This window comes from Mauremys mutica, chromosome 18, assembly GCF_020497125.1.
Source record: "Mauremys mutica isolate MM-2020 ecotype Southern chromosome 18, ASM2049712v1, whole genome shotgun sequence".
In the NCBI taxonomy this organism is placed as follows: domain Eukaryota; kingdom Metazoa; phylum Chordata; order Testudines; family Geoemydidae; genus Mauremys; species Mauremys mutica.
Genome location: NC_059089.1, coordinates 9,681,729 through 9,707,374, shown reverse-complemented (window position 1 = coordinate 9,707,374; position 25,646 = coordinate 9,681,729). Strand labels below are relative to the sequence as shown.

The 25,646-nt window shown below is 54.6% G+C and overlaps 1 protein-coding gene across 2 annotated transcripts; it reads left to right on the top strand.

Annotated features, from left to right (window-relative positions):
- The first annotated feature begins 215 nt into the window (after positions 1-215).
- SAPCD2 (suppressor APC domain containing 2) lies at positions 216-24,358 on the top strand. 2 transcript variants are annotated; one of them, XM_044992146.1, is made up of 6 exons: positions 216-790; positions 10,857-10,943; positions 18,190-18,336; positions 19,505-19,606; positions 20,678-20,785; positions 21,441-24,358. In XM_044992146.1, the coding sequence occupies exons 1-6, from the start codon at positions 298-300 to the stop codon at positions 21,449-21,451; spliced, it is 948 nt and encodes a 315-aa protein (XP_044848081.1). In that variant the 5' UTR covers positions 216-297; the 3' UTR covers positions 21,452-24,358. The 2 variants fall into 2 exon arrangements, with proteins under 2 accessions (XP_044848081.1, XP_044848079.1); XM_044992144.1 differs by having other exon boundaries at positions 10,857-10,990; positions 21,441-24,340.
- Positions 24,359-25,646: the final 1,288 nt, after the last annotated feature.

Below are 25,646 nucleotides of genomic sequence, written 5' to 3'. Positions count from 1 at the left end.
CCATTGTATTGTAGGGGGCTCTCTGGGCTGGGTTAGGTTTTAAATGACACCGAGCTGCAGGGCCGGCCTGCCGCGCTGGAAAATCAAACCGGCCAGCTTCCTCCTCAGCCAATCGGCCTGCGGGGCTGCCCATCGCCAGCCAATGGGAAAGGAGAATGCTAATGAAGTGCCGTCACCGAGAGGGGTGCCCCCATTCAGAAAAAAAAAGAAACAAAATCCCGGAGCCGGGCGGCGTTCCCCGCGGAACTCGGTGTAACAATTTCCAGCGCGCCGAGCCCGCCGCTGCCCCGGGCCCCGATGGCTCCGGAGCGCGGGGCTCGCTCGCTGCCCTGCGGCACGGAGGGGCTGCCCAGAGCCTTCCTGCAAAGCCTGCGGACCCTCTTCGACATCCTGGATGACCGGCGGCGGGGCTACGTGCACCTGCGGGAGATCGAGTCCCGCTGGCGGGGGGCCGAAGCCCGGGAGCTCCCCCCCGGCGTGCTGGAGGGGCTGCGGCAGGCGGCCCCGGCCAGCGGCTACCTCACCTTCGAGAGGTTCGTGCTGGGGCTCCGGGCCTCGCTGCTGAGCCCCGCGAACGGGGGGAAAGCGACCCGGCCGGCCCCGGGAGGATGCGACCCCCACGGCAAGGGCGGGCCGGGCCGAGGGCAAGGGGAGCCCAGGCCGCTGGCCGAGAAGGGCAGGTGCTCGAGCGGGCTCGCCGGCAGCGCGTCCCGGAGCATGGAGAAGATCCCCAGCCCGCCGGGAGCCCCCGCGCCCCGGGCCGAGGGGGAGAGCCGGGGCAGGAGCAGAGGTGAGTGCGGGTGGGGCGGTCCGCGGGCAGCAGATCCGCAGCGCCGGGGTGGGAGGTGTCTGCGCCTCGCCGGGCCCCTGGTGCTGGCTGGATTGAGCCAGACCCGCTTCCCCTCCCCACACGGCCCCGCTCCGCTCCTGGGGCTAGAGCCCACTGTGGGCAGCTTCTGCGCAGGCTGCCTGCCTCTCCCAGCCTTCGGCTCGCACCCGGCCCACTGCTCCCCCCAACTTTTCCCACCCCGGTGCGGAATGAATTTTGTTGTGTGCACCAATATGGAGGTGACGTGTGACTGGGGCAGAGGGTTGGGAGGTGTGTGGGGGGGTGAGGCTCTGGCTTAGGGCGACCAGACAGCAAATGTGAAAAATCGGGACAGTGGGTGGGGGGTAATAGGAGCCTATATAAGGAAAAGATCCAAAAATCAGGACTGTCCCTATAAAATCAGGACATCTGGTCACCCTACTCTGGCTGGGGGTGTGGGCCCTGGAGTGGGGTTGGGGATGAGGGGGTTGGGGGTGCAGGAGGGTGCTTAAGTGCTACGGCAGGGAGAGAGGACTCCCCCAGCTCTCTCTCCCTACAGCAGCACCTGGGCGTTGGGGGTGGGGGCTGCAGCTCTGAGGGCTGGGGCTGCAAGATAGGTGCCCCGCCCCCGGCCCAAGCAGGTCTGGGCTGGGAAAGGGTCGCCCTGGGCGTGGCTGGTTGGAGGCCAGGCTAGGTGGAGATCGAGGGGGCAGCCCCAACTGTGGCAGGTCCCTGGATGGGTTCCTTGAGTGCTAAATAGGCGGCTGCGTGGCCGTGCAGCTTACAGGGAACTTAGCCCCCACCCCGTGCCTCGATCAATGCCCTCGCAGCACCCTGGTCTGAAACTCACAGCCTGACCGCTCTCTCCTCCTGTGCCTACACAGCTTGTAGTTGAGAGACTTTTTTTTTTTTATTAAAAGGAGTAATTTGGGGAGGGGTGTCTCTCAACATTGGCAACAAACACAGAAACAGGTGGCAGGATTTGGGGCCCCTGCTCTCGGGCCACGCTCTGCCACCCGTCCTCATGTTGAGTAGCAGCCAGCTCCATTGATTTCACTGAGACCTGAAGAAGAGCTGTGGGTAAATGCTGATGCTTGTCTCTCTCACAAGAGAAGTTGGCCCCATCAAAGATCTGACCTCACCCGCCTTGTCTCGCTAATATCCTGGGACCGACATGGCTCCAACAGCACTGCATGCAGAGGAAGGGCCAGTTTGTCGGCCTTTCATAAGGGTCACTGAAAACTACTTGGCCCCTTGAATAATGGCTTACTCAGAATGTCAGTGACGATTCTATGTGAGCAAGAGTATCACAGTCGACTCTAGCCCAAAGGTGCTGCTCCCCCAGAGTAAGGACAGTAGTGTGCAGCTGTGTGGATACCAATTGTCTGTGTTGTGCTGGTGGAGTTGTATGATTTTTTTTAACTGATTATTATTTCTTCTTTTCCTGGCTCCTCTCCTTTCTCTTCTGCCCCCCAACCCCCGCCAAGCTGACATCTGTCTCTGAGAACTTGCATTCTGACAAAACCAAAATAAAATAAAAATGCACCAGATTTTATTGTGATTGAATGTTGTGGGTTTTAAAACCCACCACGGTCTTCAATATATAACTTCTTTTCCCTGCCTGAGGCGGTTCTGGTCCTTTGAGGGGTGTGAATGAATCTGGGAACGTTGGCTGGGGGAGTGGGTAAAGTGAGGTGCTGAGGGGTACAATGGACTCTAGCCTGGCTCCCCAGAATCATGTGGAGGAGTAACTGCAGTATTCACATGGAGTGCAGATTACTGGATACGTGCCATCACTCTCTTGCAGCCTCATCTGCTTTTCCTGAAGACTTTGGTTCAGGTTACTTTCTGCTGGGCTCTGATCTGGTCATTGGCTTTGAAATATCTGACCCTTTGGATGGTTTTTAGATCAAGAAAATGCTTCCTCTGGGGTGGGGAAGTTTGCTGCTGTGGTACCTGTGGAAATTCAGCAATTTCATAATTTCAAATCATGAAAAGGGCCACTGCTGCCGGATTGCTCCGGTTGTGGTGGCAGAAGGCCAGGGTGTGTCTGGGCCAACACCTGCCGCTCTGGTTTCAAGCAGTGTAAACCTCTTTCTCCCTCCGATGTAAGGCAACAAAAAATTCACTTCTTCTGGGCCTGATGCAAGCCCATGAAGCCAGCGGAATTCTTTTTATGGACTTCAGATCAGGCCCTGCACTGCGTTACTTACACAGTATATACTTGACTCCAGTTTCCAGCTCCCAGGCAATCACTGGTGCACCTTTAACTTGTATTCCTCATCATGTGGTGACTTGTTATAGTGATGAACCAGAAATATCAGGGGCTTAACATTAACGTGCCCATAGTTGTTCTGTTGCCTAAAGTGATGTTGGTGACATCAGCCTGGTGGCTAGAAATGCAGCCGTTCAGATGTTAGTTCAGGTTTACTGACTGGTCGCCATGTCTTGTGTGTCAGTGAAAGGGCCCCCTGCTAGCTGAGCAAATGTGACTGAACGAATTGCAGAGTCAAGTTTGATAACAAGTGTGGTGGTAACATAGACTCTCCAACTTTTTTTATATAGTGGGAACCTCATCTTCACAGACTGATTTATCTTGTGGATCAAGCCCCATTCATGCCTGCTGAGGCCACCTGCCCTTCTGTTTGTGATCACATAACATCCCTGTTGCTATTACTTTCCATTTAAGCAATTGGTGTAACATTAGGAAAGATTCCATGTGTACTTGTCTTCTAGTGCGATTGAACTGCTGAACCAGCAAGTGCTCCGCATACCTCCTGTAATGCATGGATCACAGTTTAAGACAGTGGCTCTCAAATTTTTGTACTGGTGCCCCCTTTCACATAGCAAACCTCTGAGTGTGACCTCCTGCGCCATAAAGGAAAAACACTTTTTAAAATATATTTCACACCATTATAAATGCTGGAGGCAAAGCGGGGTTTGGAGTGTAGGTTGGCAGCTCGCGACCCCTTAGGGTGACCAGATGTCCCGATATTACTGGGACAGTCCCGATTTTAAGAGATTTGTTCCGTGTCCTGACCACACATTGGTTGGGTTTCCCTTGGTTCCAATATTGGGGATCGCTCATGGTATGCACCTGAAGTCCCGGGGCTGGCGGCGCTTCCTGGGGCAGCAGCCGCCACCTGCCTGCTGGCAGGAGCCGGCAGTGCACCCCCTAGGCACAGAGGCAGCGAGGGGGGTCTCTGCATGCTGCACTGGCTCTGTCCTGCCCAACACTGGTTCTCCACTTGCGAGGTAACTCCCTTCTCTTCATGTGTCAGTGTATATAATGCCTGCAGCTGTAACTTTCACTCCATGCATCTGGATAAGTGAGGTTTTTTTACCCATGAAAGCTTATGCCCAAATAAATCTGTTAGTCTTTAAGGTGCCACCAGACTCCTTGTTGGTTTTTGTAGATACAGACTAACACGGCTACCCCCGATACTTCTTCATCCAAGAAGTACTAGACTTCTGGCATGTCTGAGAGGTTTGCGAAATGGGAAGCTGATTTATTGACTGAATAAAAAACCCCGGCCCTTTACCCCTGTCTGTTTAGTGTACAAATAAATCTGTATGTTTAAATATGGAGTACAGCTAAATCTATAATTAGTCAGGGGGGCTGTGACACTCCCTGATTCCAGACCTCTGTGACTTGGGTTCCTTCAGCCCCAGCTTCAGCCACTGAAGGCAGGACCGTGGGCCTCCCCTCTGTGACTGCGGCTGGGGCTGGAGCCAGGGCTAGCACTGCGACCCTTTGTTCCCCTGCCCTGCAATTGGGTCTGACTTTGCAACCAGGATCCAGCACCCCTGGCCCCGGGGCTTCTGCTGCGGGCTGGAGCTGGAGCCCTGTGCCCCTGGCCCCATAGCTTGTGGTGCGGGCTGGAGCCGGAGCCCTGTGCCCCTGGCCCCATAGCTTGTGGTGCGGGCTGGAGCCGGAGCCCTGTGCCCCTGGCCCCATAGCTTGTGGTGCGGGCTGGAGCTGGAGCCCTGTGCCCCTGGCCCCATAGCTTGTGGTGCGGGCTGGAGCTGGAGCCCTGTGCCCCTGGCCCCATAGCTTGTGGTGCGGGCTGGAGCTGGAGCCCTGTGCCCCTGGCCCCATAGCTTGTGGTGCGGGCTGCAGCAGGGGCCATACACCCCTCTTGCAGCTTCCTAGGGCTGTGCGCCCCCTCTCATGGCTCCGGTTGGGGCTGTGCACCTGTGGCTCTTCCCCCCCCGCTCGCCCAGTGTGTCCTGATATTTCACTCTTGTGATCTGGTCACCCTACAACTCCTCTGTGTAATAGCCTCATGACCCCCTGAGGGGTCCTGACTCCCAGTTTGAGAACCCCTGGTTTAAGAAGTGCCCTGTTACTGTTTACAAGCCAACCATTTTTATTATTTCCATTTCTAGGAACGCAGAAATTGCTATACTGGGTCGGGCCATCTAGCCCAGCATCCTACTCCTACAGGGGCCCATACCAGGTGCCCCAGAGGAAGGTGTAAGAGACCCTGGTGTTTGTAGGCAATTATGGGATAACTAGCCAGAGGGAAAGTTTCTTCTATAATAGAAAAGAGGAAACTGAGGCTCAAAGCATCCAACAATTCATTGGAGAGAGATCGATACAGACTGGGAGCTCAAGCTGAGAATGTTTGTCCTAGTGCAACTGAGTTCTGCTCTGAATTCCAGTAAGCCGTGGAAAAGGTGCGACTCAGAACTTGCCGCAGAAATGAAATGTGGCAAGAGGATTGAGTCTCCATTTATTGGCCTTTCGAGCCAATTTTGAGCCCTCACCAGTGAACATGAGAACTTGTGCTGACAGTCACTGAACAGGGGATCTGTGCCTCAGTTTTCCTATATGTAAAATTGAGATAATGATACTTAAAGCGCTTAGCAAAAGAGGTGAGATCTACTAATGAAAAATATTTACATAAGAAAGGGATAGATAAGACAGAGGGGATCATAATGCTTTTATATAAATCCATGGTACGCCCACATCTTGAATACTGTGTGCAGATGTGGTCGCCCCATCTCAAAAAAAGATCTATTGGAATTGGAAAAGGTTCAGAAGAGGGCAACAAAAATGATGAGGGGTATGAAACAGCTTCCATATGAGGAGTGATTAATAAGATTGGGACTTTTCAGCTTGGAAAAGAGACGACTAAGGGAGGATATAATAGAGATCTGTAAAATCATGACTGGTGTGAAGAGAGTAAATAAGGAAGTGTTATTTACTCCTTCCCATAACTCACAAACTAGGGGTCACCAAATGAAATTAATAGGTAGCAGGTTTAAAACAAAAAAGTGTTTGTTTTTTTTTCATACAACGCACAGTCAACCTGTGGAACTCATTGCCTGAGGATGTTGTGAAGACAAGGACTATAACAGGGTTCAAAAAAGAACTAAACAAGTTCATGGTGAACAGGTCCATCAATGGCTATTAGCCAGGATGGGCAGGGATGGTGGCCCTAGCCTGTTCGCCAGGAACTGGGAATGGATCACTTGATGATTCCCTGTTCGGTTCATTCTCTCTGGGGCACCAGGCATTGGCCACTGTCAGAAGACAGGATGCTGGGTTAGAAGGACCTTTGGTCTGACCCAGGGGGCCGTTCTTATGTGTTTGTGACAGGGCAGGGGATTGAACCCAAAGCTGCTGAATCTCAGGCTAGTGCCTGAACTACTGGCCCATCCTTCATCCCTCCCCGGCTCATGACTCACCTGGGATTTGTCCTCGGGGTGCTGAAGCTCCTGTCAGTTGTAGTGGCCCCTCTTGAGTGCTCGGGGTGGGGGAAGGGGGGCACAAGCAGGAAAATGGAAACAGGGCAGTTATGTGGGTGGGTGTTTTGTTATAACTTTTATTGCACAAGCCGAACGCTAACCATCAAAGGGTAAAGAAGAAACTTCCCCCTTGGGCAGCTTATGGCATAATTGCCTGGTAGGGGAAAGTGTAAAACTACCATGAGGCATCCGGTGACAAGATACCGGGCTGCTGTTCTCATGTTCCTGTTTGAACCTGGATTGGAAAAGGCACCTGTAAATGTTCTGCAGAGAGCGATGCTGCACTGGCAGAGCAGGGGCCTGGATGGCCTAGCAGGTCCCTTCCATCTGCTGATGAGTTAATTCCTCCCCCCCAGGGAACGCTGGCTCACATGCAGCATCTGGGTGTTAGCATGATTCTTCCTTTATCTTCTGTCTTTCATCGGGCCTAGCTCAGGCGCACAGACTTGCCTGGGGCTACCCGCTGAGTCAGAGGGTCAGGTGGAATTAAAATCCAGAGTCTTCGCTCTCAGCACAGTGTCCAAATCTGTAGTAGACACAAGCCTGTAAAAGCAGCATAAGCCTCTGTAGTTGGTCATTGCCTCTGTGATGCTCTTCATCCTAGAGGGCTCCCATATATGCTTTGGGGCTTAGTTTAATGAAGAAAACCATGGTTGCCTTCAGTCGGGGACACTCCCTCTGCTTGGCAAGGAGGAGATGCCCTGGTGTGCGTGGCAGGTGCGTCGTACAGCGTTAGAGAGGGATTTGTTCCTCTCAGATTGTTTGGCACATTCCCCTTCAGTATCATAGGGAGCCAAAGGCTGTTGGCAGAAGGGCTTAAGGTTTTTCAAAGACCCCTCCCAGCTGTGCCTTGTCAACTCTGATTGGCGCAGTTGTTGATGATTCACTAGCCATTCAGCCTCACGAGTCATGAGTTTGGTGGTCGTGGCTCAGTCTCTACCTGATGTGTTCACAGTTCGAAAAGTCCCACAGCCCCATTCTGTGTGCTCAACACACTCTGCTGGGGGGATTAACGAGCAGCAGCTGGCATTCTGGATCAGGATTGCATTGCTAAAACAGCTGCAGGCCCTCTGCACAGATCATGCCTCCGCTCTACCCCTTTCGGTCTGGTGCTGTCAGCCCTTCACTGCCGTGAACACTAAACAGCACGTGCTTCACAGGGGAGTTGCTAATCCGCCCCTGCCAGAGAGCTGCAATCTGCTCTCATAGAGTGGAAGCGGCGGTGGGAAAGTCTCACACACTAGGAAAACTCAGGAGTCCATCACTGCATCTGCCTCATTGTTCAGTTGATCATAAATCCTGGACCAGGCTCAGCAGGTGACTGTCACAACTCTGCACTGGCTTGGCCTGGCTTCCTCTCCATGTGGTGACTGTGGGGCAGCGTTTCAGACAACTCGTGGTGGAGGAGAGTCCAATTCAACAGCTGGAGGGTGGGTTGCAAGGCCTCGCTTAGTACAGAGCCCCTCTCCTGGTTAGGGAACCTGGACATTGAGCTCTGACATCTGCGTATGGGAGGAGGAGCTAATCCTCAGGTGGGTGGCACCAAGGAACTGGCTACCTTCTGCTGGGGGTTCTGGGGAGGAGGATGTGAGGGTGGGCTCTGGCCACTGAGAGACAGAGCATGGTCCGGATTCTAGGGTGGAATTTCTTCTGATCTTACTCCCAGCCTGCTTCCCCAGTGGGGGCTCCTAATGTGAGTAGCTCCCCCCTGCTGTTCGTTCCTGTCCCACTGCTGCCTTCTCTCAGAAGGCCAGGCCAGGAAAGAGCAATCTTGGATTCCAGGTCTGTGTGCCAAGAGGCAGGGCAAGCTGCAGCGATGAAGTGGGCGGGAGGTGCAAAGGTGAGGGGCATGAGGGTCTGCTGTGGGTAGCAGGGGAAATTGGGGGGATGGGGCAGAAGCAGGAGTGAGGAAGCAGGTGGGCCCTGGATAGATGGGCACTGGCTTCAGCACCTCACTGCAGGATGCTGGGCACAAGCAAACTCCTTTGTGCTCTTGGGGCTAATCTCGCTCCTTTGGCACTGATCACACGTCGGGGTCAGGGGTGTGTGTGTGTGTATGTTTGCTATTAAATCATATGGATGAACTTTACAGCTGACTCCAGCACTATGCAAAGTGGCTCCCCTGAGAGGGAAGCCCATTGAAAGCTCTGTCTCCATACATCCAGGAGCTGGTCTCTGTGCTGACCCAGTGGCAGATAGCAGCAGCCGCCACTGCCTGCTGCTCTGGAAGATCACGTGAGAGCTTGGGGGTGGCCTGGAGTGCTCCCTGGGCTGGCTGGGGAGGGGATCACGGATCTCAGGAGCCAAGGCAGGGAAGAGGCAAACGTCTGGTGTTGAACAAATGCATAGCAGCCCGGAGCACAGCAGTTGTGTTGTTGCCAGTGACTTTGCATGGAGAGTAGAAGGGCTGGCAGCACAAACCAGGAGAGCACTAGGCAGCGGGAGTCATTCAGGGTCTAACTAGCCAGGTGGTGACAAATGCAGTGTTGGGCTGGAAGCAGCCTGCCCTTTACAGGGGATGGGCACCAAAGTCTGTCCTGGCCCTCGTGAAATCAAATGGGGGCCCTACTTTATAAGCCCCTTGAGTCCCATGTGTACAGCTGACCCACACACCCCTGGATTGACCCACCTCTCGGATCAGGTGGAGCCAGTGGCATGTCCTTGCTCTAATCTACCCTACACAACTTTTTCTGAAGGCCCCGCCCTGCCCACTCTCCCTAGCGTGTGCTGGTGGATTGGTTGTTTCCAGCCATTGAGGCCAGTGGGCAGGGCAGCCCAGGTCTTGGGATCGCTTTGGCCATGGTGACCGACCGAGAGGGGTTGCAGGAATCCTGCTGTGAGGCAGGAGCACACGTAAATGTAGCTTTTCGTACTGAATGCACCTGACCCAAGTGTCGACCAGAAAGAAACTGAACCTTCCTGTCTCCCCGTGCCTGGTGTGGCTCCACCAAAGGAAAGTCTCAAGCTCTGATCCAGTGTGCCCAGCAGGTCACTTGTGGAATCCAGAGTGGATTCCCCTCCTCCCTGCGCCCCCAAGCAGCACCTTTGCATAACGAACAATGGGCACCCATCACCAAAGGTGCCAGTATAATTTAATGGGGTGACTCTTGGCTGTCCGCTACAGGGTACAAGCGCAGGAGGCCATGTGGCAAAATGGGGAAGGGTCGACCTGCTTCAGAGTCACTGGCAGACTAAATGTGACAAGGCCCCTAAGCAGGCCAGGGGTCTGTGTTCGGGCACTCAGGGATGTGAATGCTGATAGTTATCTGCCAAGCTCTGCTTCTTAACAGACTCTTCCAGGAGAACCTTGGTGGGTCTTGTTTGCCCATCCGACTGGCAACATGGGCTGCTCACTCTGCTGATGCGACAAGGATTGTCCTTTGCCGTGTGGGTAGCTGAGGGTTTGGGTTCTGGGAGGAGGTGATGTCCAGCATCTGATCTCCCCTAAGGTGGTTCCATACCAGGGTCAAATATGTTTGTTCTTGGTGCCTGGAAGAGCTCGAGGTTGGATTTGCATGAGTGCTGGTGGAAGGGCCAGGCATAGATGGTGAGGTGAGGGCTCCTTTCCCCTGCAGTGAGCTGGCCGATATACTCTTCGTTCATTCCCCACTAGGGTGACCAGATAGCAAGTGTGAAAAATTGGGATTGGGGAGGTTGGGGGGTAATGGGAGCTTTTATAAGACAAAGTCCCAAATATTGGGACTCTTTGTATAAAATCGGGACATCTGGTCACCCTATTCCCCACCCTCTCCAATGTGGGGCTGACTTCTTAAGTTGCTACACCTGTTATTGCTGCAGCTAATGGGAGCTGTGATTAATTCTCCACTCAGCCCCACCTCCCCGGCTTAGAGAAAGTAGAGGTGAGAGTGTTACGTTCTCCTCCAGCATTGGCTCTTAATACAAATGTGAGCATTGGCCGCTCACTGGTGGGCCTGGCCCTCCGCTTTCCCTGACTTGCACCCGTGAGGTCCTGCCCCGTGGGAGTAACTGGGGTGTAAGCTGTGTATGTGTTGCAGCACATGCTGGGGGGGAAAAGGTCATGTGCTCATCTGAGGTCTCTGCAATACCCAGGCATGGCGAGGTGAGTGGCTGCCAGAGCAAGGCTGAAATCCCAACCTGAGACTCATCTTGGTGCTCAGCCAGGACTTTAATGGGTTAAAAGGGTGTTCTTAAATTGTATTTTTTTTTTTAAAGCATCTAGAATATATGGAGAAATCCTCCGATCCTCTTGTGTTGGGTGTATGTCCCTGCATGGTGCCTTCTTCAAAATGTGCATGTCCTTCCTCCGTTGCAGGTGCCGATGGGAAGCCCACAGGACAGTCCCATGGCGAGGGCAGTTGCACAGGAGTGGCGGACAATCAGCGGCATGAGAGAGGTCGCGGTGAGCACCGGAGACACACCATCACCAACGGGGTGGACTATGGCATGGTAGGGGAGCAACTCTGTCCTGGTTTCCCAGCCACTGTCATTCCTGCCAGGAGTAGCTGCAACCACTAGGAGCTCTGCTGTCCTATGTGTTGTTTGCTGCCTGGTGGGTGTACTGGAAGGAGAGCTGTCCAGTCTCTCTCTTGGTCCACCCTGGTGTTTTGTGGTTACACTTGTCCTATGGGGCAGCATGAACTTGGGGCTTGTGGGGTATTAGTGAGAGAGTCTGATATTTCTTGTATTGCATCACTGCACAGTCTCTTACAAATCACTCTCGATCCTGCAACATATGCAAAAGGAACAGTCAAGGATGCTAGGTAGCCTGTAAACGCCTCATGCTCTAGTGTGATAATCAAACAGGTAGGTTTGTACTGCTGCGTCTCTGCAGAGTTAAATGCTCCTTTGACTTCTAAATGCTGTGGCAGAGCATGGGGACTTCAGAGCAGAGATTAATGTTTTAGTCTTTTTCTTTGCAAACATACCAGAAAAATTAAATGCAAAGGCATATGGTACAGGCTCAGTTGTACTCTGCTGGTGCAGGAGGATCTGACAGGGCCCATGTCACTTGAGGATCAGGGCAAACTCTAGGGGCTGGATCATGTAATGCAGGGGTCAGCAACCTTTCAGAAGTGCTGAGCCGAGTCTTCATTTATTCACTCTAAGGTTTCGCGTGCCAGTCATACATTTTTAACGTTTTTAGCAGGTCTCTTTCTATAAGTCTATAATATATAACTAAACTATTGTTGTATGTAAAGTAAATAAGATTGTTAAAATGTTTAAGAAGCTTCATTTAAAATTAAATTAAAATGCAGAGCCCCCCCCAGCCCCGGGCAGTGTGAATGCCACTGAAAATCAGCTCGCGTGCCGCCTTCGGCACACATGCCATAGGTTGCCTACCCCGATGTAATGTATTAAGTTCGCTTTGCACTAAAACCTCTGTAGATGGCTGGTGGTAGAGAGTCTTCCGCAGCGGAGAAATTCTCCATCTCCTGTCTCAGCCACTGCTGGGGTGGTGGGGAAGGGGTGGAGCAGAGGTCCATTATGCCTGATCCTCAGCTGGCATAAGATCCCCAAGAGACCTTTTGTCGGTGGTAAGTTAGTTGCTAATATGCACGGAGGCCAGGGAGCCTGTCCCCTCTCCATGGCCCCAGAGCAGGAGAATCGGCCCCTGGAGAGCCATGGTGTGCAATAGCAGTACCTTGCATAGAGAGAGAGCAAAGTACTCATGATATTATCCGCTCATCCACGCGGCTCAGGATCCAAAATCCTGCCTATGGGCAGTTTGAATTAGTAACGTTAATGGAAGCTCCTGCCTTTCCTGTATCTTGCATGCAATGTAATTTGCATTATTTTATCCTACGCGCGCTGCCCGGCTGCACTGGTTCTTTCCTTTCCTTTCTCAAATGCCAATATCTCTCTCTTCTTCCCCCAGCCCTGCCCCCGATTTGAACGGAGCTGACAGGGCACGTGGGCTGCCTTTGTGCAGCATTGATTGTCGGCACAGCGGCTTCCGGCCACATAACACGCTCTGATTCCTGGCCTGGTCCTCCCCAGGGGTTAGTGGGGGCTTTGCACACACACGAATTAAGAGCTCATTTGCCAAAGCAAGCCGCAGCAGTGCTGAGAATTAATCCCCTTGGCTCACTGTGGGATCTGGAGCAGGGCCTGCGCTTGCAGGGGAATAATAGGTGCCTCAGGAAAGCGGTGTTCTGCCTCCATTCGGCCAGATTGGATGCTCTGGGTTGCTGCTTTTGAGATGGGGAGGGGCCCTTACTCGGATAGGAGTCAGCTAAGGGGAACTCCCATACCCCCAGCTCTCTGCAGCGGTCAGCATTGTGGATGGCAATCACTGACTTCAGCGCTACGCCTTAACATTTGCTAATAGGCGCAGCTGGAGAAGCGAGGTGGGCTGGGCTTGTGGGTCAGGAGCTGGCCGGGGACTCTGCAGATCGGGTTCAATTCCTGTCTGTAGGATCGCGGGCGAGTCCCTTCCCCGGTCTGGGCTCACTTTCCCCATCTGGAGCATGGTGGTAATGACACTGACCGACTGCTCGGGGGTGTTCGGTCTGTGTGGGGTACTTCTCTGGCCGCCAGGGCCGTAGTCTGAGCTCCTCACCGGCTTTACTCTCTTGATCCTGGGAGGCAGGGCAGGGCTATTATGCCCATTTGACAGGTGGGGAACTGAGCCAGACAAACTAAGTGGCTTACCCAGCATGACCCAGGATGCTTGTGGTAGAGCAGGAATTGAATGCAGATCTCCCATGGCCCAGACTCGTGCTCTAACCCCTGGACCAGCCTTCCTCTCCTCTCTCTCTCGAGGCCGTAAAGTGCTTTGGGAGTCTTGGGCAGAGGGTGGTTATTCCTGATCAGTCCCGTCTCGGAATACTGATTCCTTGGGACACCAGAGCCCTCTCTGACTCCCAAGCACCATGCTGCAGCCCGCTTGTGCCCCAGCAGTGGGCAAATGGAGTGTAGTTGACCCCTCTCGCTTGTGTGTGCTGGGAGTGGTTGTGCAGTGGCCCCAGGACAGCGTGTATCCGGCTGGCTTGTCTTTCACTGAGCCCATTGATCGGCCTATTTCCCCTGTGGCTTCTCTGCAGCTGGGGCGAGGCTTTTTACGAGAGGTTAAGCTCGTTCATTCGTGAGCATCCTGGGCTGAAGTGCTCCCCCCGTCCAGGCCATCCCTACTCGAGTGAAAGGAACCCCCGGCGTCTTCCTCCCATCCTGGAAGCTGCCTCCACCAGCATCTGTAACCCACCCTCCTCCCTTGCCAGCTGACTAGATGCCTTCCATCCGCTCGCCGAGCAGAGATGCCATTGTCCCACCCGCGAGTGGCATGTTGTCCTTTCCTCCGGTCACCGTGGTAACTGGCCGGGCCCAGGGCAGGGCAGGGCATTCGGTGCCAGGCTGCGGACACAGCTGGATGGGCGTCCTCACGACATACAGCACCCTCTTCGTTCCTCTGAGCAGCAGCCTGTGCAGCTCGAAGGCTCTGCAGTTCTTCCTGTGGGTATGTCCCGGGCAATCTGTCACCTGAAAGGGGAAGGGAAGAGATCAGCTTTGGCGGGCTCAGGTTGTGACTAGCATGGCTTGCAAGGGATTGCTGTGGCTGCGGGTGCCTGGCAGGCTGCATGAAGCATTAGGAAGGCTGATAGACCTCCAGTCTGTCCCTCTTTTAAAGAAGTGAAATGCATGCGAGTGGCCTCTAGGATTATGAGCTGAGTCCCTCTTATTACGCGAGCCGGCTATACACCCGCTATGTGAGAAGCGTGAGCAGCGCTCAGTGGTGTCTAAACTTGCTTTCTCCCCTCAGTAATATTGAAATTCCTGGATACTGGCAGTCGTCTCCTGCTCTGCTGTGCTTGGTTCACAGGCTTGGCAGGTCAACGTTTGAATTGCAAACTCATCTTGTGTTTGAAAAAGCTAAGCCCAGAGAAAGGTGTGGGCTCTGGGTTGTGTTGCAGGCGGGGTGCAGCCTGGAGAAGAGGGGATTTTGTGTGTTTAGCTTCATCATGATGTGGCCGTTTGAATAGGATTTTTTAGTAATGGCTTTTTAATAATTCTTGCTGTTGCTCCTTAGACGTGGACTCAATCACTTCCTGCAGTGGTTTTAAACATGCAGTTGCTTGTGTCTCTTGTTTGTATTAGGGCTGCTGTAAACAGCTATAGAAGCTTTTTTCCAAGCATCTCAAAGTGCTTTTTATTTATTTGTGTTAGGGGAGCACTTGTAGGCCCTCACTTGTCTCAGGACCCCATTGTGTTAGGTAAAAGCAGCAGAGAGTCCTGTGGCACCTTATAGACTAACAGATGTTTTGGAGCATGAGCTTTCGTTGGGTGAATACCCACTTGTCGGATGCAAGGGACTCCAGACTAACACGGCTACCCCTCTGATTGTGTTAGGTATCAGTCTAAATAGATAACAACAGTAGTACTTTTCATCAGTGAATCTCAAATATCTTTCAACAGGGAGAGAAGTATCATTCTTCTCATTTTACAGATGGGGAAACAGGCACAGGGAGGCGAAGTGTTTCCCAGAGTCACAAATCAGGTCCCAGGTTAGCACATAGGTGTCTAGCCCACATTGCTGAAGCCTTGCATTGTCTCCAGTTAGTGGGTGCTCCAGAAATGAAAGAACCTAAACTTGATTTGACAGGAAGATGTATAGCTCTGAGCTTTAGTCAGAGAATCATAGGTCTCTTCCAACCCTAATCTCAGGAATCTAGTCTAACCCCCTTCTCAAACCAGAACCAACCCCAACTAAATCACCCCAGCCAGGGCTTTGCCAAGCCGGGCCTTAAAATCCTCTAAGGATGGAGATTCCACTACCTCCCTAGGTAACCCATTCCAGTGCTTCACCACCCTACTAGTGAAAAAGTTTGTCCTAATATCCAACCTAGACCTCCCCCACTGCAACTTGAGACCATTACTCCTTGTTCTGTGATCTGCCGCCACTGAGAACAGTCTAGATCCATCCTCTTTGGAACCCCCCTTCAGGTAGTTGAAAGCAGCTATCAAATCCCCCCTCACTCTTCTCTTCTGCAGACTAAATAACCCCAGTTCCCTCAGCCTCTCCTCATAAGTCATGTGCCCCAGCCCCCTGATCATTTTCGTTGCCCTCCACTGGACTCTTTCAAATTTGTCCACATCATTTCTGTAGTGGGGGGCCCAAAACTAGACTCAATGCTCCAAGTGTGGCCTCACCAGTGCTGAATAGAGGGAAATAATCACATCCCTTGATCTGCTGGCAACGCTCCTCCTACTAATGCGGCTCAATATGCCGTTAGCCTTCTACTGGTGTCCTGATGGCATAGTTTGACTTCTGGATGTGGTGGGGCAGCTCAAGCCAGGCCGATGGGACTCTGCATGCGGGGGGGGGGCGTGGCCGGGAAGGGAGGGAGCAAATTCCATGCCTACCTGACACTTGCAGTTTGGGGGGCAAGATGTCTCCTGCCCCCCCCCAAACTAAGCCCACATTGCACCACCCGCCTCCTGATAGCAGATAATTAATAGCCCTCGTTAAGCCCAAACAAAGTAGAACAATGTGCAATGCTTTCTGCTCTGTTCTGAGAATATTGTTTGGTTGGGGCAGGGTTAAGGTTATGGCAGTTATCAGTGTGTGAGTCAGTGCCTGATTGGATAGAGGAGAACTTAACCCTGCATTTCCTAGGTTTCTAGTATGTGTGTTTCACTCTGCTGTTCTTTGCCAATAATAAACGTTCCACACAGTGTGAGCTCGCAGCCTTAAACTTCTGTAAGGTGGCTGCTTTAGGCACCAAAGCTAGAAGATGTTGGGTTAAATGACCAGGGGTTTTCAAAGGAGCCTGTGAATTTGGCACCTAACTCCCTTAAACACCTCTGAACACTGCAGTGTAGAGCTCTGGAGTATCTGAGATCCAGCATCAAGGACTGGAGGCTAAACTTCAGGTTCCTGCAGAGTGATCAGGGAAATGCTTAATTGCAGCTCAGAGGAGGAAATATCCTATTGACCTAACCCATGAAGCCACTATTTATAACAGAGCAACAGGACTGATCTAATGTGGGGCAGGGTGGGAGCTGCAGCCTGGGGGGAAGAAGGAAGGAAGGGTGTTCGGAGGGGAGACTCTACCATGACCTGCACTTGATTCAATCTAGCTGAGAAACCTGCTTCCCATGGAGCAAGAACCTTCCGAGTAGTAGCGATCTGAGTATGGATCTGCTCTCTGGTTGTCTGTCTTCCTCTGGATTTGCAGCAGCGGCATGATGGATTGGACTGGTGTGTCATGGTCTCCACCTCCCATTAGGAAAAACTCAAAGGACATTGAAACATAATACATGAAAGATAATACTTAGTCCTGCCATGAGTGCAGGGGACTGGACTAGGTGACCTCTTGAGATCCTTTCCCGTCCTACAGGTCTATAAGCTGAGTAAAGGGGCTTTTTGTGTGTCTGACCAGACAACCATGTCCATGCAATTCTGATCTAGCTAGTCTCTTGGATGCCAGTATGGTGCAGTGGTAAAGGGACACCTAGACTTGCTGAGAAAGGAGGCTCCCATGAGTGATCCCCACCCCAGAGCATCTGATTGGAACCAAGCTTCATATTCCACCGTAAAGAAGCCCCATGCTCCAGTTAGGCTACGGGTCTCCATGTCTGTTCTAATTCTACATCCTCTTGAAGGCTGGTTATAGCTGAATGTGCAGGTTGACGGGATGCCAGGGTCATGAGAAGGGGGGAGGGGGCAGAGACAAGCTTTCCATCCCTTCGCTCATCAGCTGATGTCAGGATGCCCAGATCTGGCAGCTCTCTCCCTAAAGGAAACCGAACTTTTTGCTCCTGCTTTTCTAAAGCTGCCACAAGGGGATAAGCCACCTTTCACCTGTCTGGTCCTTGCCAGGGTCTGCAGCTGGTAACTGAATTCCTGCATGTGCCATGGCTAGAGGTTGAGCATCTCCTCTGTGCTTGATGTGGTCATGAACTGGACCCAAAGCAAAGTGACTTGAGCTTTGGATTAGGTCACTCCTGGCTGGCTCCAGAACAGAGACTGGCAGGACTGTTTCTCTGAACACGTGGCCTCGGTTCGCTCCAGGGATGGATGGATGGTGTTATGGACCAGGATGTAGGTGGCTAGATCTAAAGGCAGAGCAGGCGTACAGGTTGGGGAATGAAGCCAAGGCTCAGGGGCCAAGCCAGAGTCCGAAGCTGAGGTCCGATGCAGCTGAGGTCAGATGCAGGAGTCAAGGTCGGAAGGCAGAGGCCGGGGTCAGAGCCAGGCCTGGAGGTGAGGCATAAGGCAGGAGGAGAGGCAAGGCGCAAGCACGGTGGGAACAGGAGTGAAGACAGCAGAAAGGCAGGAACAGGGGTGGGTGCAGCAGTCAGGCACAAGCAGGGTCCAATGCAGCCACAACAGGAATCCACCTTGTTGCTCAGACAAACTTCCTGTTCCTCCTCTTGGCTTAAATAGTGTAGTTGGACCAATCAGTGGAGCCAGGTGATCCTCCAATCAGAGCTCCTGTGGGTGGTGCCCTGGCTGGGGCTATCGCCCTAGCAGCTTCTCAGTCCAGGTGGGTTCAGTAGCCATTGGGTAGAGGCCAGGATGCGGCAGCTTTCTGGGGACTCCCAGCCCTGGGTTCAGGACCCATTCTCAGGAGGGCAGGAGCTGTGATTGGTTTCCCATAGGGTTGGATGGAGAGGGTATTAAAGTTCCTGGGTTTTGTGTCTTGCAGCTGAAGCAAATGAAGGAGCTGGAGCAGGAGAAGGACTTCCTGCTCCAGGGGCTGGAGATGGTGGAGCACGCCCGGGAATGGTACCACCAGCAGATCCAGACAGTGCAGGAGCGCCAGAAACACCTGGGGAAAAACAAAACCACCAACGTGAGTGTGGGGCTCTCCAGGGACCGTCTCGCCTTTGAGTGCCCTGCCTGGGGGGACTGGATAAAGGACTGGTTAAAACCAGAGACGGGAAAGACCTCAAGTTCTAATATCACTTCCCCTTAACGATCTAATGGAGACACGGGGTGAGATCTGTAGAAGCACCCGGCACTGACACTCTGTTCCCACTGCAGTCAGCGGAGGTGGGCTGTGAAGGGGATGGGGGGAGTGGGTACATGTGGGACTTACACGTGTGGAGGGGTCAGGGTAGCTGGGATCACTTAACCTGTGAAGGGGAAGAGACATATGACAGGTCACTTCTCTTCCCCCTCTTTCTTACCTTGTCCCACAAATGAGCCGAGAAGCTGCCTGGCCTGTTATAGAGAACTCCGCTTTGTCCAGCGTGGAGCTACCCTGTGGGACTTAATCGCAGGCTCAGCTCATCCCTTGTGCCAGCAGGAGTGACTCTTCTGGCCTCAGTGGCATCACTCCTGCTTCCACCCTGGCAAAACAGTACCCAAAAAGGCAGTGGGATGCTCAGTGGATTGTTTTCTTTTTGGAGAAGGGTCCGAATCTCTTAGGCCCAGATCTGCAAAGGGATTTAGGCCTGTAACTTCATTCATTTCAGTGGGAGTTAGGAGCCTAAATACCTCTGAGGATCTGGGCCTTAATGATCATTAATCACCCTGGTAGCTCTGCAGATGGGAGATAATGAAGGGGATCAATTCTGTGGCATCCAGGAAGGATTCCTCACTCCCTGTGTGCATACACATACCTATGCCTCCTTGCCCAGCTGGCTAGGTCATGTGCTTATCCCATCACCCTCCTCTGACGCATCCGGCATTGGTCCAACGTTTCAGAGCAGGAGAGAGATGTGGCTGGGCCAGGATGGTTTTGTAAATGGAGATGAGCCCCAGCAGCCTCCTTGGCATGCACCCTCCTGGGCTCTCTGGAGAAATGCACATCCCACCCCAGTCTAAAGTCAGCATTGGCTGGAATATTCCCTTCCACCCGCCCAGTCTGCCAGCCAGGCTGGGTCCTGATAGAGGAGTCCCATGGAGTTACGATGAAGGCCAGCGAGCTCTTGGGTTGTCTCTGCTTGCCCATCGCAGCAGCATGAAGTATTGGAGAACTGGCTCCTCATTCCACCTTCCCACTCTGCTTCTTCCAGGACTTCTTCCTGGAGGGGAACCAAAGCCACCTGTGTCGCCTTCTACCCAAGCTGCAGGAAGTGAACCGCTGCCTCGGAGAGCTCCTGTCCGCCTCGGGGAAGGTGAGAGCGCTGTCCTGGTAGCACCAGTGCCCCTGCTGCCAGGGCTGGCCGTTTGTATTGCTCTCCATTAGGTCAATGGGAGCAGTGTATAAAGAGGGACACCAGACCAGAAAGAGAGTTATTAAGGCCCTGTAGGAATGCCTGGTCCCTCAGCTGAGAGACAAGAGCAGGTGCCTGGAGACTCTTGGCTCTAACCTAGCAAGTGTTTAGAGCCCACCTGGTCATGGGACGCTTGTAGGTGGTCACAGGGGTGAAGCACTTCTGCATGTTCTAATTATCTACATACCGGCTAACCCCTTCCTGAATCCTGCAGAACTATAACCCTGCCTCCTTCAGAGCTCCAGCCCCTTCCGCTGGGTCTGGCTGCTGTCAGAGACAGGCCACTGGGCTAGATGGACCCCTGGCCTGATACAGTCGGGTAATTCCTCTGGTCCCAGGGAATGAGCAGTGACTCTCCGGCATGTTAAAACAAAGTCTCCATGCTGGGGAAGGACAGACCCAGGTTGCAAAGGGACCCAGTGAGATCAGTGCTGTGGGGGCGGGCTGCAGACGTCTCAGGAATGGGAAGCCCTGTGCCCCTGGGAGAAGGGGTGAGGATGTAACCCAGCCGCTGCACCTGTCACGTCATGGCCAGTTTCTTTTCCTCTCCTCCCTCTTTGCTGCCGAACATCTGAACGTGACTCTTTCCACTGCTCTCAGGCCAGTAGCCCCCTGGTTCTGGGGTGGGGGCGAGGAGCGGGAGGGCTGCACAGCTTGAGGAAACCCTGGTGCAGAGGATTGGGGCTGAGGGATGAGCTCTCGGCTGGTGAGCTGAGTCCATTGGCACCTGCTTCCCCCCAACTCGCCGTGGGTTAAGCCGTGAGCTCGCAGTGCCCTCTGCAGGCTGAGCGTGTGTATTGACACGCCAGGCCGACATGCACCTAGCGGAGACAGGTCAGCGAGGCGGGAGGCCGGCGGGAGGAGGGCTGTGGCGGGTGATCTACATGGAGAGCCCAGCGCTGGCCTGAGGCTGGGGAAGCAGGAAGCTAGTGGGGACAGGCTGCAGAACGATTAACTCCCTCTTCTTCCCAGCCTCTGAACTCCTCCGCGTCGGCGCTGAGCAGACAGGTCCCTGCTGCCCCGGCAGGGTCCCAGCAAGCCATCACTATGCTGAAGGAGCAGAACCGGCTTCTCACCAAGGTGAGGGGGTGGGGGAGCCCCCCCACCGGGAGGGGGTCAGGAGCTTGGAACTGGGGCCAAAGGAAGGGCAGGGGAGCCGGGAGCCAGCCCCTGTGGCAGGCGGAGCCAGAGGGACGGGATCTTGGGGGAGGAGGTTAGCGGGGTGGGGGAGAGAGGATGGCTGTGGGAGTGGGACCCAGGCCTTAGAGAAGCGCAGAGGTGAGAGGGGAACCCTGCACAGCAAACGTACTCGGAGCCCCCCAATTAAATGAGGCTGCTGAGCGGTGTCCTCTTCTGGTTCTGCCACCTCACCACCAGGGGCCTGGACGGCTCAGGGAATTGAGCACTTCAGCCACTGGAATCCGTCTCACTGAGGCTGGTGGAGGGGGGACGCCGGGTGCCAGCTGGCAGCTCTGGCCTCTGTGAAATGGGCTGGGAGGGAGGGGGCAGGTGAACCCATCGTGTGACATGCCTTGTAGACAGGCTAAGCGGGGACTGGCGACCAGGGGCTGCAGTCAGGGCTTTGGAGTTTGCTCTGGCCAACTGAAACTGCCTGGAGTTGAGGAGATCCAGCCGGTCGTCCGGGGTGTCTGGGGAGGGGCAGGACCCTGGGGAGGGCTTGCTGCCCCCAGGGAGTGTTCCCCACTCACCAGGGCTCTGCCTCCGTCCTGTGCAGGAAGTGACTGAGAAGAGCGAGCGGATCACCCAGCTGGAGCAGGAGAAATCTGCCCTGATCAAGCAGCTGTTTGAGGCACGGGCCCGAAATAACCATGAAACAAGCCAGCTGGACTCCACCTTCATCTAGCCCCCCAGCTGACCTCCCACACCCCAGGCCAGGCCTCTGGGGAGGGGCTGGGCAGGGACACCACTGCAAAAGCAGCCCCAGCCAGCCTAGTTCAGACACCAGGTCTGAGCCTCCATGGGGCCTAGACTGATTGTGGGTTCCTATGGGGCCGTGACCTCTGCCTAGGTCTCATTGGGTCCCTTGCTCCTTGGAGATGCTGCGCCTCATTTGTGATAAGTCCGGAGGTGCTAGCAAAGCACCTGAACTGATCCCTGTCTGATACCAGAGCCTGTCCCAGGCCTCTCTTGCAGAGCTCTGGCATCGCCCCACATCTGTGCCCTGGGTTGTGACTGGACAGCATCTCTGTCTTGGGTATGCTGCTGCCCTTCTGCCTTGGAAACCGAGCGGGGCACCATGCAAGTCTTCTCGATTCATTTCACTCGTGGCTGGGGGAGCACCGTACTCCAAGGTTTTCTCCTCCCTCCAAGTGCTATCGCTGCAGCTGTACAGTATTCAGCCCATTGCATGACACGGCTGAATGCTGGCTGCTTTCTGAAGAGGACTGTGTATTGCTGTTTAACACTCCTGTTGGCATCTAAGGGGCACAGGGACCACTCAGAGGCTATTCCCTCATGTGCCTAACCCCTCCCTCCAGCACTGGGCTAGCTTCAATGTCCGTGATGGTACTGTCCCAAGCTTCAACCACTCATGACACCAAGACCCTATTTGCAGGAGCTGTGCAGATCCTCATAGCACGATAGCCCCCCTCTCTCGTGTTCGAAGTAGCGATGAAATAGTCAATGTTTACACTTCAACTGACATAATTAAGTTTTGGGGTTAACACCCCAGTCAGATGCATGGGACAGTTCCCGGCTCTGAGGTACTGTTCCAGGCTGCCTGCAGACTCAGGCACACATCCCTGCATCAGTTACACTCAGTATAGAAAAGATTTTCCTTGTCACCCCACCAGGGGTAACAAGTTTTGGTTGGTTTGTTGGCTTGAAGTGCACAAGGGAGCAGCTAGCAGGCTCCTGGAGCCAGCCCACTCCTTCCCCTTGAACCCAGGAGGGTTCGGGACTAAGAATCCCGATCGAACACCCTCAGCTGGAGGGCAGGATGTAGCTGGACTGTTCCCTTCCCTCCCCACTTCGGCCTGCCTGCGAGCGGTGAAGAAATTGCAGCTGGGCTGGGCTGGGCTGAATGCTGCAGTCCCCTTCCCAGGGCATGGCCTGTTTACAGAGGTGGATGGGTTTTCTGGAAACATGAGACACGCTGAGCAGCACCTGTCCCCCCCCCATGTTTCTCTTCACACTCCTCATCAGCGCAGAGCTGCCTTGACCAGGCAGGGCCCTGGGATCGTACTGTGACACTGAAGGACCTGGCTGACACCAACGTAGTTTAGCTGCTGTTTCCCTCTCCCCTTAATGCGCTTTCCTGTTCCCAGCTGCCCCCTTTCCGGAGCCCCGCCTCCATCCAAGCACCGCCCTTCAGCCTTGGCCCGTTTGCAGCACGTGAGATCTCCGGCCTAGGCTGGGCCCAACAGCCTGGCTCCCTGCCCCAGCCCGCCTGGCTCCCTGCCCCAGCCCGCCTGGCTCTTTATAGCTTCGAGGGGGAGGGGACAGGGAAGGCAAACACAGTCCCATGCTGCTGTATGTGGCCGGGGCTGCCAGTGGGGATTGTGTCCAGTCTCCATGCTAAGCAGGGACGGGGCCTTCGTTCCTCACCCGGCATTCATCCTCCACCCTGCCACCTTCAGACAAGTGGCTGCCAGAAAAGCCTCTTGTAGCTGCTCCCTTTGTCTCCCGTGACTCCCCAGCGCCACAGAGCGGTGCCAGAACAGAGTTCTCTCGGGCTCAGGCATTAACGGAGCTGCCTGCTCCCCCCACCCACCCTAAATCTCTGCCTAGGTGACTGTACAAAGTGGAATGGACCTTTAATTCCCCCAAAGCACGGCACGGACACAGCAGTTTGACAAACCTTCCTCTGATCTGCCTGGCTGCCCACAGGCTCTAAACCCAACTCCCACATCGACTGAACAATGCTGGGAAAGGAGGTGACCGTCAGCGCAGCGGGGTCCCAGTGCTGAGTGGCAGACAGAGTTGCTGTAACGATATCGCCCCCCCTGCAGCTATCGGAACGGGGGGGCTCTGGCCAGGCACTAAGGAAATGGCTCTGCCCCTGCTAAGGCCAGTCCCCACCAGGTTCCTGGGAAGAGCTGCACTGGCAGGAGGCCCAGTTGCAGAGATCTCTGGGCCTGAGTTTGCTTTCCTGCCCTTTCGCTAGGCTTTGCACCCTCTGCCCCGGGGAGCTGAGCTGAACATGCTGTTCCTGGGGCTGTCACAGGAGGAGCAGAACAAAGCCTGGGGTTTCAGGCTGAGCTCGCCTTCCCGTTCTGTGCTTAAGCACATGGAGCCTGGTGTGTGTCTGTTCACGTACCAGCTTACCTTGGACCTTTGCCCTGGGGCTGTTTCCTTCCAGCTCCTCCCATGAGAGGTGTGCGCCTGGCCCTGCTGCCTGCAGGCACTTGTTTCTGTTCCTAGGAGGGGGTTAGAGGGCTGCCCTACCTCCCTGCTGCTACGGGCATTATGAATCCCCTCGTGAATGTTTACAGCTTGGCCTCGAGGCAGCTGCCAGCTGCGTCTGTGGCAGTAGCTGAGCTGCTTGGTGAGGTTTGATATTGTCTAACGACACTGTGATAGTCCACAGGCTTTTTTCAAATAAAAACCAAAAATAACGCCAGGGGCCTGTGTTCTCTGTGCCCGAAGCGCAGTGACAGCGGTGGCTGCAGGCGCCTTGGTGAGCTCACCCCATCTAGCGGGTGCAGCTACTGCTTTGGGGGACAGCACCCCTTCCCGCAGACGCCTCCAGCTGCTGCCAGCTGAGGGAGCCCGGCACCAGGCAGCTCATGCTGAATGCTAGGCAGGGTGGGGCTTTTGGCTGGGTTCAAAGCAGCCTGACCCAGGCTGAGGCCTGTGTGGCTGTGGGGGGAGTGGAGGGCAGGGGGTGGAACCAGAGCTGGTACTAGGCTTTGTTGCCTCTAGGGCTGCAGGACCTAAGGGCTGGCCTGGGACTGCTGAGGTGCAAGCAGGGGGGCAGGGGTTGCATTGCTTGTGCCAGCCTGCGGGGATCCTGGCTGATGGGGCGACACTGGTTACACCAGGGGTGGGTGATGATTTTTGCAGGGGGGCCACTCGACAAATTTTGGTAAGTCATCACAGGCTGCACATTTCTACTATATAAATGGAGGAGGGGCAGGGTCTGGGAGGGAGTTTGGATGCAGCCCCCCCCCACACACACACTTTTGGGAAGGCTCTGGCGCCCTTGCCTGGTGTAGACAGTGCTAGGTCGATGTAAGAATTCTTCCACTGACCTAACTCCGGCCTCCCGGGGAAGTGCATTACCCGTGCCAATGGGAGAACCCGGCCGGTCCCCGTAGGCAGTGGCTACAGCTGTGCCGCTCTCGCATTTCCAGTGTAGACAAGCCCTTGGTCTTGGTAAGAGCCTGCAGCTGGGGCTCAGGGTCTGACTGCCGCAGAGGGTGAAGGGGAAGCTTCCAGCCCAGGGGCTGGGCTCTGGTCTGGCTGGAATTTCTGGGCACGGCGAGGGAGGGGAAGGGAAGCAGGATTAGCAAAGAGCAGGCGTGTTAAGTGCTTGTCCTCACACCCACCTGCTTGGTGTGCAACGTGCTCCCCTTAACTGAAGTGTCACTTGCACCAGCACCTCAGTCACCTCCCTACTTGGCCCAGGCTGTTAATGAGGATCCCCTGTGCCCCATACGCTCGCTGCAGCTGCCCCACACTCAGCCCTATGCCCAGCCACAGCTGCAGTACAGCGATGCACCTTACAGTGCATTGGGCTCAGCAATGGACTCGGACTCCACCACCCGCTCCTGAGAATTTTCTTCCCTTGGCCCCAGCAGCGGCGAAGGCAGGAACGCGCCAGCTACTCTCAGTGCACGTCTCATGCACTGCCACTTGCTCCGAGATCGGCCGCAGAGAGGAGGAAAGATCCCGCTCTACCCCTCTGGGAACCGGGACTCCTGCGGTCTTTGGCCTCTGCTGGACTCACAGTTGGTGTCTTTGGTGATGGGGTCCATGA